Source organism: Balaenoptera ricei, chromosome 18, assembly GCF_028023285.1.
Source record: "Balaenoptera ricei isolate mBalRic1 chromosome 18, mBalRic1.hap2, whole genome shotgun sequence".
Classification (NCBI taxonomy): domain Eukaryota; kingdom Metazoa; phylum Chordata; class Mammalia; order Artiodactyla; family Balaenopteridae; genus Balaenoptera; species Balaenoptera ricei.
This window is the reverse complement of record NC_082656.1, coordinates 69,889,578-69,904,175: the sequence shown is the minus strand read 5'-3', so window position 1 is coordinate 69,904,175 and position 14,598 is coordinate 69,889,578. Positions and strand designations below refer to the sequence as shown.

The 14,598-nt window shown below is 35.2% G+C and overlaps 1 protein-coding gene across 1 annotated transcript in view; it reads left to right on the top strand.

The window, feature by feature from the left end:
• UGGT2 (UDP-glucose glycoprotein glucosyltransferase 2) overlaps positions 1 to 14,598 on the top strand; it is a 180,089-nt gene that overhangs the window by 94,660 nt on the left and 70,831 nt on the right. Inside the window, exons 17-21 of the mRNA XM_059902510.1 lie at positions 2,464 to 2,628; positions 2,983 to 3,106; positions 3,203 to 3,301; positions 5,458 to 5,549; positions 13,241 to 13,447. Of these exons, the coding sequence (XP_059758493.1) occupies positions 2,464 to 2,628; positions 2,983 to 3,106; positions 3,203 to 3,301; positions 5,458 to 5,549; positions 13,241 to 13,447 (687 nt within the window). The remainder of the gene's footprint in view (positions 1 to 2,463; positions 2,629 to 2,982; positions 3,107 to 3,202; positions 3,302 to 5,457; positions 5,550 to 13,240; positions 13,448 to 14,598) is intronic.

The following is a 14,598-nucleotide window of genomic DNA, read 5'->3' as shown; positions in this document are numbered from 1 at the left end:
AATTGTCAAGGATGGCTCCCAGGGTTCAACTAACTCACTGGGATGGTGGTAATGCCATTGCCAAGATGGAAAGAGGTGGAAGAGAAACCAAGTGGGAAATAAGAACGGAAGTTCAGTTTTTCACATATTGAATTTGAGGTGCCTGTGAGAATTCCATAGGAGATGTGAAGTAAGTGTGATTGGATATTTGTGTCTACAGCTCAGAATAGAGATGTAGGCTAAAAGTACAAAATTCAGTGTTATGGCTTATTTGTGGTAATTAAAGCTTTTGTAATAGACAGGTTACCTAACTGAAAAATCACAGGGGAAAACAGAAGAAAGCCTGTATTTCTAGCAGCAGTATCCTTCTTAAGGTCCAAAACCATGTATTCAGCTGCCTGGGGGATTGCCCATAAGCGTCTTAAATGAATTTAAAACCATGCCCATCGTCTTTCTTGTTACCCCAAACCTTTTTTTCTTTTTTTGTGCCTTATCCTAGAGCGTAGCACCATCATTCTCCCAGGGCACTCAGGCTACTAGAAGCCTGATAATTGTCCAACTTCTTTTCCCTCATACCCTCCCAAACACTAGATCATCAAGTTCTTGTCAGTTTTGTCAACTATATGTTTCAGAAACTGCCTCATTCTCTCCTTGCTTCTCACCACTGATTTTTGTCTGGCTCTTGCTTTTTCTTTCCTGTATTTTTGCAGTAGCCCCTGACCCACCGCCCCCAGTGCATGCTTTCCCACCCTCTTCCTCCTCTTTATCGCCACTATATTCTTTTTTTTAAAGAGCAAATCTGATCGTATTTCTTGTCATGAGTCCTCTTCCTAGGTAGAATTGACCATGCCCTCCCTAGTACCCTTGGATATCTATTCACACTTATTTTTAATGTATCCGTCTCTCCCCCTGTTAAACTGTGTTTTCTTAGGACAGAGTTTGCATATCATTCTTATGCATTCATTGCCTAATACACAGTAAATGTCCAATAAATGCAGAGATAATATAGTTCAGTGGTTAAGAGTTCAGACTCTTGGTCAAACAGATGTTAAGTACAAAGTCTGTTTCCAAAGTGTAGTCATTATGTGGCATTGGAAGTGACTCTCTGTTTTATCATCTGTAAATAGTAGTCTGGATATAATAGTAGTCCTTAGCTTCATAGGGTAATTGTGAATATGTTGGCTATAATGACAGTTTTTTTTTTTTTTAATTTTATTTATTTATTTATTTATTTATGGCTGTGTTGGGTCTTCGTTTCTGTGAGAGGGCTTTCTCTCGTTGCGGCAAATGGGGGCCACTATTCATCGCGGTGTGCGGGCCTTTCACTATCACGGCCTCTCTTGCTGCGGAGCACAGGCTCCAGACGCGCAGGCTCAGTAGTTGTGGCTCACGGGCCCAGTTGCTCCGCGGCATGTGGGATCTTCCCAGACCAGGGCTCGAACCCGTGTCCCCTGCATTGGCAGGCAGACTCTCAACCACTGCGCCACCAGGGAAGCCCTATAATGACAGTTTTAATAATTTGTAGTGTTGAGTAGCGAATGAATTGTTTAGTGATGCTTTATCACTCACGAGATAAAATCCAGATGTTGAGGACCTTCCTGATCTGTCCTCTCTCCCCATCCCCTCTGACTCCATATCTTCTCCCTATGTAACTCCTCTCACTGTAAACACAGAAAAGTACTTGCCATTACCTAAATGTACCATGTCTCTCTTCCCTTCTCTTCCTCGCAGTGCTGTCTCCTTTCGCTGGGAGTGTCTTTCTCCACTTTATCTCCCTAGCATATTTTTGCTCATCCTTTAAGACTTGTAGTGTCACTCCCTAACAGAGGCCTTCTGTGATCCCTCCCCTCCACACTCAAGCTTAGTCATTCCTTTTCTGGGCTCCCATACAATCTGGTATATGCCTCAGTTTCGCTTGTATATATGTGAGCCCCTTGAAGGCAGATTTTTCAGCTGTGTATTCACAAAGTCTAGCCAAATGCTTGAATTCAATAAATGTTAGCTAAACAAATGAATATAGCGATAAATGAATCTCTTATGCGGGTAAATGTATTTTTTAAAGTCATGTCATACTCTCTATCAGGGGGTCAGCAAACTACAGCCCATGAGCCAAATCCAGCCTTTTTACCATCTGTTTTTATAAATACAGGTTTTTGGAGACACAGCCATGTTCACTCATTCATGTGTTGTGTGTCACTGCTTTTGCACTATAACATCACGATTGAGTAGTTGTGTCAGAGACCAGATGGCTCACAAAGCCTAAAATATGTATCTGGCCCTTTACAGAAAAAGTTTTCTGACTTGTTCTATGTAGGTAAATTACTTTCCTTTAAATAACATTTGGAAAGGACAGATAAAATTAGCAAAATTAACATTTTTTTCTATGACATACAAAAATGTGGCCGTGTCCCTTTCTTTATTTATGTGTTTCTTTTTCAGACAAACATATTCTGTTTAACTCTCTGGTATTTTTTAATTGCATAGGCAGGAGCAAGCTATTACAGGATGACTGGCCTGGGTCCTTTGCCTCAAGCTCTTTATAATGGTGAATCCTTTCACCCTGAAGAGCTGAATATTAGGGAACTAGAAATGGCTGTTCTTCACAGAATGATAGATGAAACTGCATATTTACAAAAGGAAGTTTTTATGGTAGGTAAGCATGTATGAGAAAATATATGAGGAATGATATTTATAGATGATTTTTATATTAAAAATATCTTTTAATAGCAAAAGTTAATTGTGTAAAAATTTCCATTCTGATGGTTTAGTAATGATTTTTAAAGTAGTAATTAAATTTATCTGTGCATAATTGCATCTAAAAAATTGCTTAATTGGAAAGAAACTTCACAGTTTTATAGGAAAATTTATTATAAGAATCCTAAATTGCATATTACTTATTGACTTATTTTAGATTCAGTAGTCTTTAAATGTATTCTCTGCATAATTTTAAAACATCTGCATATAAATCACATATATTACCTAAATAATACTTTATTATTTTAGGGTACATTAAATGATCGAACAAATGCAATTGACTTCCTTATGGATAGAAATAATGTTGTGCCCCGTATAAATCCTTTGATTTTGTACAATAAATGGCAGTACCTTAATTTAATATCTACATCAGGTAATATAATCCTTCCATATACTTTCCTATAAATGTTTATTGAGTTGTGAATGTTTTATTAATTCATTATTTAACATTTAATATTAAAATTTTTAGTAACTGCTGATGTTGAAGATTTCTCCACTTTCTTCTTCTTGGATTCACAAGATAAGAGTGCTGTAATTGCAGAGAACATGTATTATGTAACCCAAGAAGGTAATAAGCATATTTTATTTTCCTGAATTTATTCCTAAATAGCAAAAACTTGTAATTTTATTAAATGCTTGCATAATACGTTTCTAGATGTTGATATTTGACTGGAGACCTGGTTTTCAATTTGAGGATTTGAAAATTATTAGGATGTAAGGACTGTGAAGAGAAAATGATGCCTCCTATCTTAGCTAATCGTATATGCAGAGGGGTTAATATTGAGGGGTTTTTGTCTTTTTTTTTTTTTTAAAGCAAGCTATTCCATTTTTCTCCTTTTTAGGAAGGTAGTAAAAACCCTTTCAAGATTAAATAAACTGATAATCATATCAGGCATGAATAAAAGTGTAATCCCCAGATGAGAGGAGAATAGTTCTGTGTTCTGATTAAACAACGTCTGGATGTTTTGCTTTAGTTAAGGGTCATAACCAAAGGAGAGGGAGCCGAGACAGGAACATCTTTGGAAATAAGGACTTAGCCTAGATAGGAAAGTCTTCAGTGCGACCACAGTTCTGTTAGAGACCATGAAGTCTTCAGATAGATGAAGATAATTGGAGTTTGGTTGGTTTTGGTTTCACTTTGTTTTGTTTGACCTGCTTTGCTCTAGAGAGAACAAAAAGAGCCAATGCATGAAACATAAAAGAAAGCTGATTGTTATTTCAGTATATAAAGCAGTAACTTTCTAACAATGAGTGATCTGAAGATGGAATTACTATGTAATAAGGGGTAAATTTTTATATATGAGAGAGATTTAAGCAGACAGCTAGTTTTTGAGAATGCTGCGGAGTGAATCCAAATTAGGACCGTATGGCCCTTGAATTACTTTGGAACAGATCTATGATTTTATGTTCATAAAGTGGTCTGTCTACAAGGTAACCAACATATAATAGAATATAATTCAGTTTCATATTATGGCAGGCTAAGGTCCTGAATGTGTCAAGTGAAGGGAAAAGGAGGCAGAGAAAAAGGGAATACAAAATAGGGGAAACATTTTTATCAGGTTCTGGGTTATATTTCAAAAATTGCTTCTGGGCATCAGAATAAGTTAGGCCATAATTAATGCCCTTTGGTTAAACCTCTTGCAGTTTAAAAGAAGACTTTATTAACTGAGAAACACCTGATTTCTTTATTTGCATTTATGTAAATATGTAAAGAAATAAAAGAGTTGGGAGAAATTTACTTAGCACTTTTGAAATAGTTCTCAGTTTACTAGTTGTAATGGCAAAAGTGATGACATTAAGAAGGCATGAGAATTCTTTACCTTTCTTCTTTGAAAAGAATGTGCCACTGCCTTACTCTCAAATTGCTTCTGAAGGACTGCAAGTAGAATCGATGTTATCCTTCTTTTTGTTATATTTTTTTCATTAACGAAAGCCAGTTTTTGCATAGTTATATATTGCTGGATATGGTAATAACTGTAGCTTCACATCTATTCAGGTGTAGGTTTTTGGTATAGCACACATTTTACAGTTGTTTTAAGTGGGTCATAAGATCTAAGGGACTGCTTTTTCTATAGGTTTTAATGATGGCCAGACAAGTATTATTTCAGGTGTTATATGCTGCGGCTGGATGAAATTAAACCCATTTAACTGTGACTGCAGAATTAAAAATTATTTCTTCTTGTGGCTTCCAAATTTTCAGATGTTTCTGAAACAAGAATTGCATCGATGTTGGCATAAGATTATGTGAATTAGGCCAAGTTAATAATAGCCAGAATTTTTGAAATACATGAATCATAAGCTAATAAATATTGCTGTTTTCAATGTCTGCTAATAATTTATTGTATCCAGTTTTACATATATGTGAGGTATAAATATCATTATTTTTTACAAGTGTAGCTGAAAGGCACTTTTGCTTGGCAACAGTAGAACTTTGATAAGCACGATACAGTTTTCCCTACTGGCAAAAGTATCTCACTGATGTGTTTCTTGGGGACTGTTCTTTCTTTTTGGTGTCTGAGTTTATATAAAGCTTATTACTCTTTTAACATTTTTATGTGTATTTCACTCTGTGCGTATGTAATTTTTACCAATATTTGCTTATTTTCAGAAAGATTCATTTTAAAAATTGTTACTGTTTTTATGTATTTTGTTAACTGGAAATGTCCCTGTCTTTAGTTTGATTTTAAGAAGAATTAGTTTGACTAAACTGTTTGAAACTTTCAGATGATGTAATTTCTTCAGTTACTTTCTGGATTATTGCTGATTTTGACAAACCATCTGGGAGAAAACTGCTTTTTAATGCATTAAATCACCTGGTAAGTATTTAGACACTCTTACTACAAAAATTCTAATTTGTTGTAATTTCGAGAAAGCAATATGAAGAACGTGCATTAAATCTTTATTTCCCTTCATGTTAACATTTTCAGTACCTTGACTTGGTTAGAACATGGTGCTAAGGAGATTAAGACAGGAATTCAATTTCTTTCTCCATGTAGAATGGGTAACCTTGCCCAGGAAAAGAAAAACCTACATGTCTTCTGTGATTCATGACCTATATATTCTTTGCTAGTCTTTGCAGTTGGACATACATTTACAGGTCTAATAGTGTGTATGTACTGAACGTTTGTGTCCTCCCAAAATTTATGTGTTCAAATCTAATCCTCAATGTGATGATATTTGGAGGTGGGGCCTTTAGGAGGTAATTAGGTCAAAAGGGTGGAGTCCTCATAAATGGGATTATAGCTCTTACAAGAAGAGGTCAGAGAGGTAGCCCACTGTCTTTCTGTCATGTGAGGATACAAGGAGAAATCGGCAGAATGTAGTGCAGAAGAGGGTCCTCACCAGCACCTGACCATGCTGGCACACTGATCTTGGACTACCAGCCCCCAGTTTGTACTATTTTTTTACATACCTCTCTCAATAACAAATAAACCAAGTACACAGAAAATCAGTAGGGATGTATAGAATATTTGAATGATAAAATAATCAAACCTGACCTAATGGATATTGATAGAAAAGTACACATTGCATAGTATATGTTCTTGCAAAGCACAAATGTAACATTTAAAAAACATTTGTAGATGCTAGGCTATAAAGCAAATCTCATGAAATTTTCCTTTTCTTTTTTGCATCAGTAATAACTATTTTTTAAAAAATTTTTATTGGAGTATAGTTGCTTTACAATGTTGTGTTAGTTTCTACTGTACAGCAAAGTGAATCAGCTATACATATACACATATCCCCTCTTTTATGGATTTCCTTCCCATTTAGCTCACCACAGAGCATTGAGTAGAGTCCCCTGGGCTATACAGTAGGTTCTCATTAGTTATCTATTTTATATATAGTATCAATAGCGTATATATGTCAATCCCAATCTCCCAATTCATCCCACCTCCCCCTTCCCCCTTGGTATCCATACATTTGTTCTCTACATCTGTCTCTATTTCTGCTTTGTAAATAAGATTGTCTATACCAATTTTTTCAGATTCCATATATATGCGTTAATATACGATATTTGTTTTTCTCTTTCTGACTTACTTCACTCTGTATGACAAGTCTCTAGGTCCATCACATCTCTACAAATGACCCAGTTTCATTCCTTTTTATGGCTGAGTAATATTCCATTGCATGTATGTACCACATCTTCTTTATCCATGCTTCTGTCGATGGACATTTAGGTTGTTTCCATGTCTTGGCTATTGTAAACAGTGCTGCAATGAACATTGTGGTACATGACTCTTTTTGAATTATGGTTTTCTCAGGGTATATGCCCAGTAGTGGGATTGCTGGGTCATATGGTAGTTCTATTTTTAGTTTTTTAGGGAACCTCCATACTGTTCTTCACAGTGGCTGTATCAATTTACATTCCTACCAACAGTGCAAGAGGGTTCCCTTTTCTCCACACCCTCTCCAGCATTTATTGTTTGTAGATTTTGTGATGATGGCCATTCTGACCTGTGTGATAGGTGATAGTTCATTGTAGTTTTGATTTGCATTTGTCTAATAATTAGTGATGTTGAGCATCTTTTCATGTGTTTGTTGGCCATCTGTATGTCTTCTTTGGAGAAATGTCTATTTAGGTCTTCCACCCGTTTTTTGATTGGGTTGTTTGGGTTTTTTTTTGATATTGAGCTGCATGTGCTGCTGTTTGTATATTTTGGAGATTAATCCTTTCTCAGTTGCTTCATTTGCAAATATTTTCTCCCATCTAAGGGTTGTCTTTTCATCTTGTTTATGGTTTCCTTTGCTGTGCAAAAGTTTTTAAGTTTCATTAGGTCCCATTTGTTTATTTTTCTTTTTATTCTCATTACTCTAGGAGGTGGGTCAAAAAAGATCTTTCTGTGATTTATGTCAAAGAGTCTTCTTCCTATGTTTTCCTCTAAGAGTTTTACAGTGTCTGGCCTTACATTTAGGTCTTTAATCCATTTTGAGTTTATTTTTGTGTATGGTGTTAGGGAGTGTTCTCATTTCATTCTTTTACGTGTGGCTGTCCAGCTTTCCCAGCACCACTTATTGAAGAGGCTGTCTTTGCTCCATTGTATATCCTTGCCTCCTTTGTCATAGATTAGGTGACCATAGGTGTGTGGGTTTATCTCTGGGCTTTCTGGCCTATTCCATCGATTTATATTTCTGTTTTTGTGCCAGTACCATACTGTCTTGATTACTGTAGCTTTGTAGTATAGTCTGAAGTCAGGGAGTCTGATTCCCCCAGCTCTGTTTTTTTCCCTCAATATTGTTTTTGCTATTCGAGGTCTTTTGTGTTTCCATACAAATTGTAAAATTTTTTTGTTCCAGTTCTGTGAAAAATGCCATTGGTAATTTGTTAGGGATTGCACTGAATCTGTAGATTGCTTTGGGTAGTATAGTCATTTTCACAATATTGATTCTTCCAGTCCAAGAACATGGTATATCTCTCCATCTGTTTGTGTCATCTTTGATTTCTTTCATCAGTATCTTACAGTTTTCTGCGTACAGGTCTTTTGCCTCCTTAGGTAGGATTATTCCTAGGTATTTTATTCTTTTTGTTGCAATGGTAAATGGGATTGTTTCCTTAATTTCTCTTTCTGATCTTTCATTGTCAGTGTATAGGAATGCAAGAGATTCCTGTGTATTAATTTTGTATCCTGCGACTTTACTAAATTCATTGATTAGCTCTAGTAGTTTTCTGGTGTATCTTTAGGATTCTCTGTGTATAGTATAGTGTCATCTGCAAACAGTGACAGTTTTACTTCTTTTCTGATTTGGATTCCTCTTATTTCTTTTCCTTCTCTGATTGCTGTGGCTGAAACTTCCTAAACTGTGTTGAATAGTGGTAAGAGTGGGCACCTTTGTCTGGTTCCTGATCTTAGTGGAAACGGTTTCAAGTTTTCACCATTGAGAACGATGTTGGCTGTGGGTTTGTCAAGTGTGGCCTTTATTATGTTGAGGTAAGTTCCCTCTATGCCTACTTTCTGGAGGGTTTTTATTATAAATGGGTGTTGAATTTTGTCGAAAGCTTTTTCTGCATCTATTGAGATGATTGTATGGTTTTTATCCTTCAGTTTGTTAATATGGTGTATCACATTGATTGATTTGCGTATATAGAAGAATCCTTGCATTCCTGGGATAAACCCCACTTGATCATGGTGTATGATCCTTTTAATGTGCTGCCAGATTCTGTTTGCTAGTATTTTGTTGAGGATTTTTGTACCTGTGTTCATCAGTGATATTGGCCTGTAATTTTCCTTTTTTGTGATATCTTTGTCTGGTTTTGGTATCAGGTGGCTTTGTAGAATGAGTTTGGGAGTGTTCCTCCCTCTGCAGTTTTTTGGAAGAGTTTGAGAAGGATGGGTGTTAGCTCTTCTCTAAATGTTTGATAGAATTCACCTGTGAAGCCATCTGGTCCTGGACTTTTGTTTGTTGGAAGATTTTTAATCACAGTTTCAATTTCATTACTTGTGATTGGTCTGTTTATATTTTCTATTTCTTCCTGGTTCAGTCCTAGAAGGTTGTACCTTTCTAAGAATTTGTCCATTTCTTCCAGGTTGTCCATTCTATTGGCATATAGTTGCTTGTAGTAGTCTCATGATCCTTTGTATTTCTGCGGTGTCAGTTGTGACTTCTCCTTTTTCATTTCTAATTTTATTCATTTGAGTCCTCTCCCTTTTTTCCTTGATGAGTCTGGCTAAAGGTTTATCAGTTTTGTTTATCTTCTCAAAGAACCAGCTTTTAGTTTTATTGATCTTTGCTATTGTTTTCTTTGTTTCTATTTCATTTATTTCTGCTCTGATCTTTTTTTCTTTCCTTCTACTAACTTTGGGTTTTGTTTGTTCTTTGTAGTTGCTTTAGGTGTCAGTTTAGGTTGTTTGAGATTTTTCTTGTTCCTTGAGGTAGGATTGTATTGCTATAAACTTCCCTCTTAGAACTTCTTTTGCTGCATCCCATAGGTTTTGGGTCGTCGTGTTTTCTTTGTCATTTGTTTCTAGGTATTTTTTTATTTCTCTTTGATTTCTTCAGTAATCTCTTGGTTATTTAGTAGCATATTGTTTAGCCTCCATGTGTTTGTGTTTTTCACAGTTTTTTTTCCTGTAATTGATTTCTAATCTCATAGCGTTGTGGTCCGAAAAGATGCTTGATACGATTTCAATTTTCTTAAATTTACTGAGGCTTGATTTGTGACCCAAGATATGATCTATCCTGGAGAATGTTCCCTGTGCACTTGAGAAGAAAGTGTTTTCTGCTGCTTCATATGGAATGTCCTATAAATATGAATTAAGTCTGTCTGGTCTAATGTGTCATTTAAGGCTTGTGTTTCCTTATTAGTTTTCAGTCTGGATGATCTATCCATTGGTGTAAGTGTAGTGTTAAAATCCCCCACTATTATTGTGTTACTCTCAATTTCCCCTTTTAGGGCTGTTAGCATTTGCTTTATGTATTGAGGTGCTCCTATGTTGGGTGCATAAATATTCACAATTGTTATATCTTCTTCAATTACACAAAGTACAGTTGACCCTTGAACAATGCAGGGGTTAGGGGCACTGACCCTCTGAGCAGTCAGAAATCCACTTGTAACTTATAGTCAGCCCTCCATATTCAAGGTTCCACATGTGCAGATTCAACCAACCACAGATCATGTAATATTGTAGTATTTACTACTGAAAAAAAATTGTTTTTAAGTGGACCCATGCTGTTCAAACCTGTGTTGTTGAAAGATCAACTGTATATTCTTTGACCACAGTGTAATTAAGTTAGAAATCAATCACCAAAAGAAAACTAGAACATCTCTGTATATTTGGAAATTAAGAAATGCTTCTGTGTAACCTGTTAATACAAAAATGCACATTTGAAAATATTTTTTGAAAGAATTAAGATTTGAATGACATTAAAACTTGACAGATACAACTAAAACTATGTTATATCTGAAAAAAAGAAAGGTTGAAAAATCAGTCATCTAAACACAAATCTTAAAATTTAAAAACAGCAACTTAAACTTCTATCAAAGAAAGTAAAGGAAAAGGAAGATAAAGATAAGAACAAAAAGTAATGAAATAGAAGACATACAGTAGTTAAGGTCCACAAAGCCAAAATTTGGTTCTTTGAAAAGCCTAATAGAATTGATAGAAACACATGGTAAAACTGGTCAAGAAATATGGAGAAGCAGACCCAATCAATCAGTGCTCTGATAGAAAGAGGGGATGTTACTCAAGATTCTGTGGACATGACAGAGGTAGGAAGAGGCATTTTTAGTTATCAAAGGAATTAAATCTGTAATTTAAGATATTCAAAAGAGAAAACCCCAGACTTATATGACCATACTAGTAAACTGTACCAAGCATCAATCTAACACAAATTTTTTTCCAGAGAATAGAAAAATAAGCAATACATTTCAACTCATTGTACAAGGTCAGCATTACTTCAAAACCAAATGCATAAAAGGGCATTATATAAGAATGGAAAACTGTAGGCCACTCTTACTCATGGACATAGGTGCAAAAATCCTAAACAAGTGAATAAAGGAATAAACAGTATAAAAATCAAAAAGGAAAACTTAAAACTGTCATTTTTCCAAATTGTTTATACAGAAAATACATATAAATCCACAAAAAATTATTAGAATTCATTTTTTAGTTTAACCAGGTTGCTGCCTAACAGGTCAGTATACCAGAATTAAGTCTAAGCGTTGCAACAAATAAGAAATGCATTTTAAATAAAAATATCACTTATAATAGTATCAAAAATATCAAATGCTAGGAATAAATGTAACATAATATGTTTAAGACTTTTACACAATAAAATATTGAGAGAAAATTCAGAAGTCTTACATGAATGGAGAGATATACCATAATCATGAATTGAAAGAGTCAGTATTTTAAAGATGTTCTCCCCAAATTGATGTATAGATTAGGTGCAATTCCAATATGAATCTGAGAGTGTTTTATGGAAATTGTCATGCTGATTCTCAAATTTATATAGATATTCAAAGGACCAAGAATAACTAAGTTACTCTTCAAGAAGAGGAAGGTAGGATAATTGCTCCGCTGGGTATCAAGATCTTTCATAAAGCTATATAACTGAAAACAATTTGGATAGAAAAATAGAGCAGTGCAAGAAGAATAGAGAATCCAGAAACAGACCCACGTATATACTACCCGTGCTTTATGATAGAGTTGACCTTAAAGAGCAGTAAGGGTGGTCTCTTAAACTTTCTCCTTTTCACATCACACTCAGAAATCAATTCCAAATGGATAGAGATCTAAACATAGAAAGCAAAATAATAAAGGTTCTCAAGGGTAACAAAGGTTATCTTTAGAACTTGAGAGAAGGGAAAGATTTGTAAAACAGAACACAAAACCCAGTAGCAATGAAGAAAAATACCAGTAAATTCAACTACATTGAAATTAGGGACTGTTTTTTGTCAGAACACACCAGCAAGAGAATAAAAGGGCAAGCCACAGACTGGCAGAAGTTATCTGCATACGGATAACCAAAAAAGCACTCAAGTCTTAGAAATGAAACCCTTATAACTCAGTACATAAAAGGTAATTATCTCCAATGAAATACTGGCAAAAGATTCAACAGACAAATCAGAAAAGAGGCCAATGAACATGTTAAAGAATGTTCAATATCATTAGTGATGAGAAAAAGCAAATTAAACCTAATGAGATATCTTTACACATCTACCAGAATGATTTAAATTAAAAAATCTGACAATACAAAATGTTTATGAGGCTCTGGGGTAGTGGGACTTTTCATATGTTGCTGGTGGGAGTAAAAATTAGTCCAACTATCCTGAAAAACTCTTTAACATCTTCTAAAGTTGAAGATATGTATATTGTGTTTGTAGAGTGCCAAAGTGAAAAAAATTCAAAGGTCTAGCATCAGTAGAATGGATAAAGGAGAGCACATTCATATGGAATTCTGTATGGTACCAAAAAAAAGTAACTATAGCTACTCAAAACAGTGTTGGTGAATCTCACAATCATGTGGAATGGGAAAAGAGCACAAAAGAATATATAGTGTACGATTACATTCATATGACGTTCAAAATAGATTAAATGTTTAACGATGAAAGCATAGGTGGTAAAATATAAAGAAAAGCAAGAATGATATTACTATGAATGACAAGATAGTGGTTGTCTTTAGGGAAGTGGGAAAGTGAAGTAATTGGCAGGGGATATGAAAGATGTCTGGGTTGCTGGCAGTGCTCTGTTTCTTGACCTGGGCGATATTTTGTGGGTTAATTCACTGAGCTCTACAGTTTTATTTTGTGCACTTTTATGTGTGTTAGTTTACACACACACATACAAAAAGAGGCCAAAAGAATCATGATGCAAAGAGGAGAGAATTAGTTACTAAAATGATTGTTTTTAGACTATTTCAGTGGTATACCGCATTCAGTACATTCAACAGGAAGACAGTGAAAGATGTTGTATGGTAAAGCGAGCAAACTTAATTGGAAAGAAGAAAGTTCAGTTGTAAAAGGATAGGTAAGATACTGATATTTTTCCCCTATAAATGTGTTTTGCAGGAAATAAGTGTTCATGGTCGGTTGGGAGTTATTTATAATCCTACATCAAAAATAGATGAAGATAACACAGCTATTTCCAGAGGAATTCTGGCAGCTTTTCTTACACTGAAAAACAGCTTTTTGAGAAACTTTCTCAGGAAACTGGCAGAGGAAGAAACTGCTACAGCTATTTACTCTGGAGATAAAATTAAAACATTCCTTACTGAGGTCAGTAGCTATTTGTTTGAAATAATAAATAAGTATCTTGCATATTTCAAAAGTATAAGTCAGTGTGCTTGGACATATCATGTTAAAAAATCATTAAGTATAATCAAATGGGGATAATAAACTTTCCTTTACGGTGGGAAAAGATGCATGTTACAGGATACAGCTTTGCATAGAGGCACTTAACAAATCAAATTTCATGTATTTCAACTACTACTTCATGATCCTTAAAGTTAAAGGCATTCTAGTTAGGATATGTACTTACGTGAAGAATTAGGAGTTAAAGGATTATGTGAATAATCCTCAGTTATTTCACTCAAGGGGTCCAGTACAGGGAAAATTCTAAAGACAGAAGCTGATTCTCTGGAAGAAAGATTCATTAATCCATTCAAAAAATATTTATTGATTGTCTACCAGACAATGGAGATAATACTTATGAACAAGGCAGATAGAGTCCCAGTTCTTATGGAGCTTACACTGTAATGGGAAAGACCAGGTAAGTGGTATTGGAAAGATATAAAGAAATGTAAGAAAGTAAATAGTTTGAGGGATGCTGTTTTAGCTGGAGTGGTCAAGGGAAGGCATCTCTAAAGAGCTGATGTTTGAGCAGAGCTCTGAATGAAATGAGAAGTCAAGCCATGGAAAGTCTACAGACTTTCTTACAGAGAAGAATATACCAGGTTCAGAACACAGCAGGTCTAAAGGCCTGACACAGAGACAGTCTTGCCAGGTTTGAGGTATAGGCAGAAGGTCATCATGACCAAAGTAGAGTGATGGGGAGACTAGTAGGAAATGAGTTCACAAACATAACTCCGGATATTTCAAACACTGATCGGCCATGGTAAGGAATTGAAATTTTTTCTGAGTATAATGGAAACTCATTGAGGAATCTTGTGAGATAAATAATCTTGAAAAAGATGAGTCTGGGTGCCATGTGAAGATTTGATAGTAGGTAAACAAGAGTGGAAATAGGATGAACAATTAGAATGCTATTGCAACAATCCAGGTAAGAAATAATGGTGTCTTGGAGTAGATATTGGTGGTGGACATGGTGAGATGGTGTATACATAATATTTGTTACAACTGTAGTCAGCTTGATTAGCTGACAATTGTATGTGACATGTGAAAGTAATACTCAAGGATTTTGGCTTGAA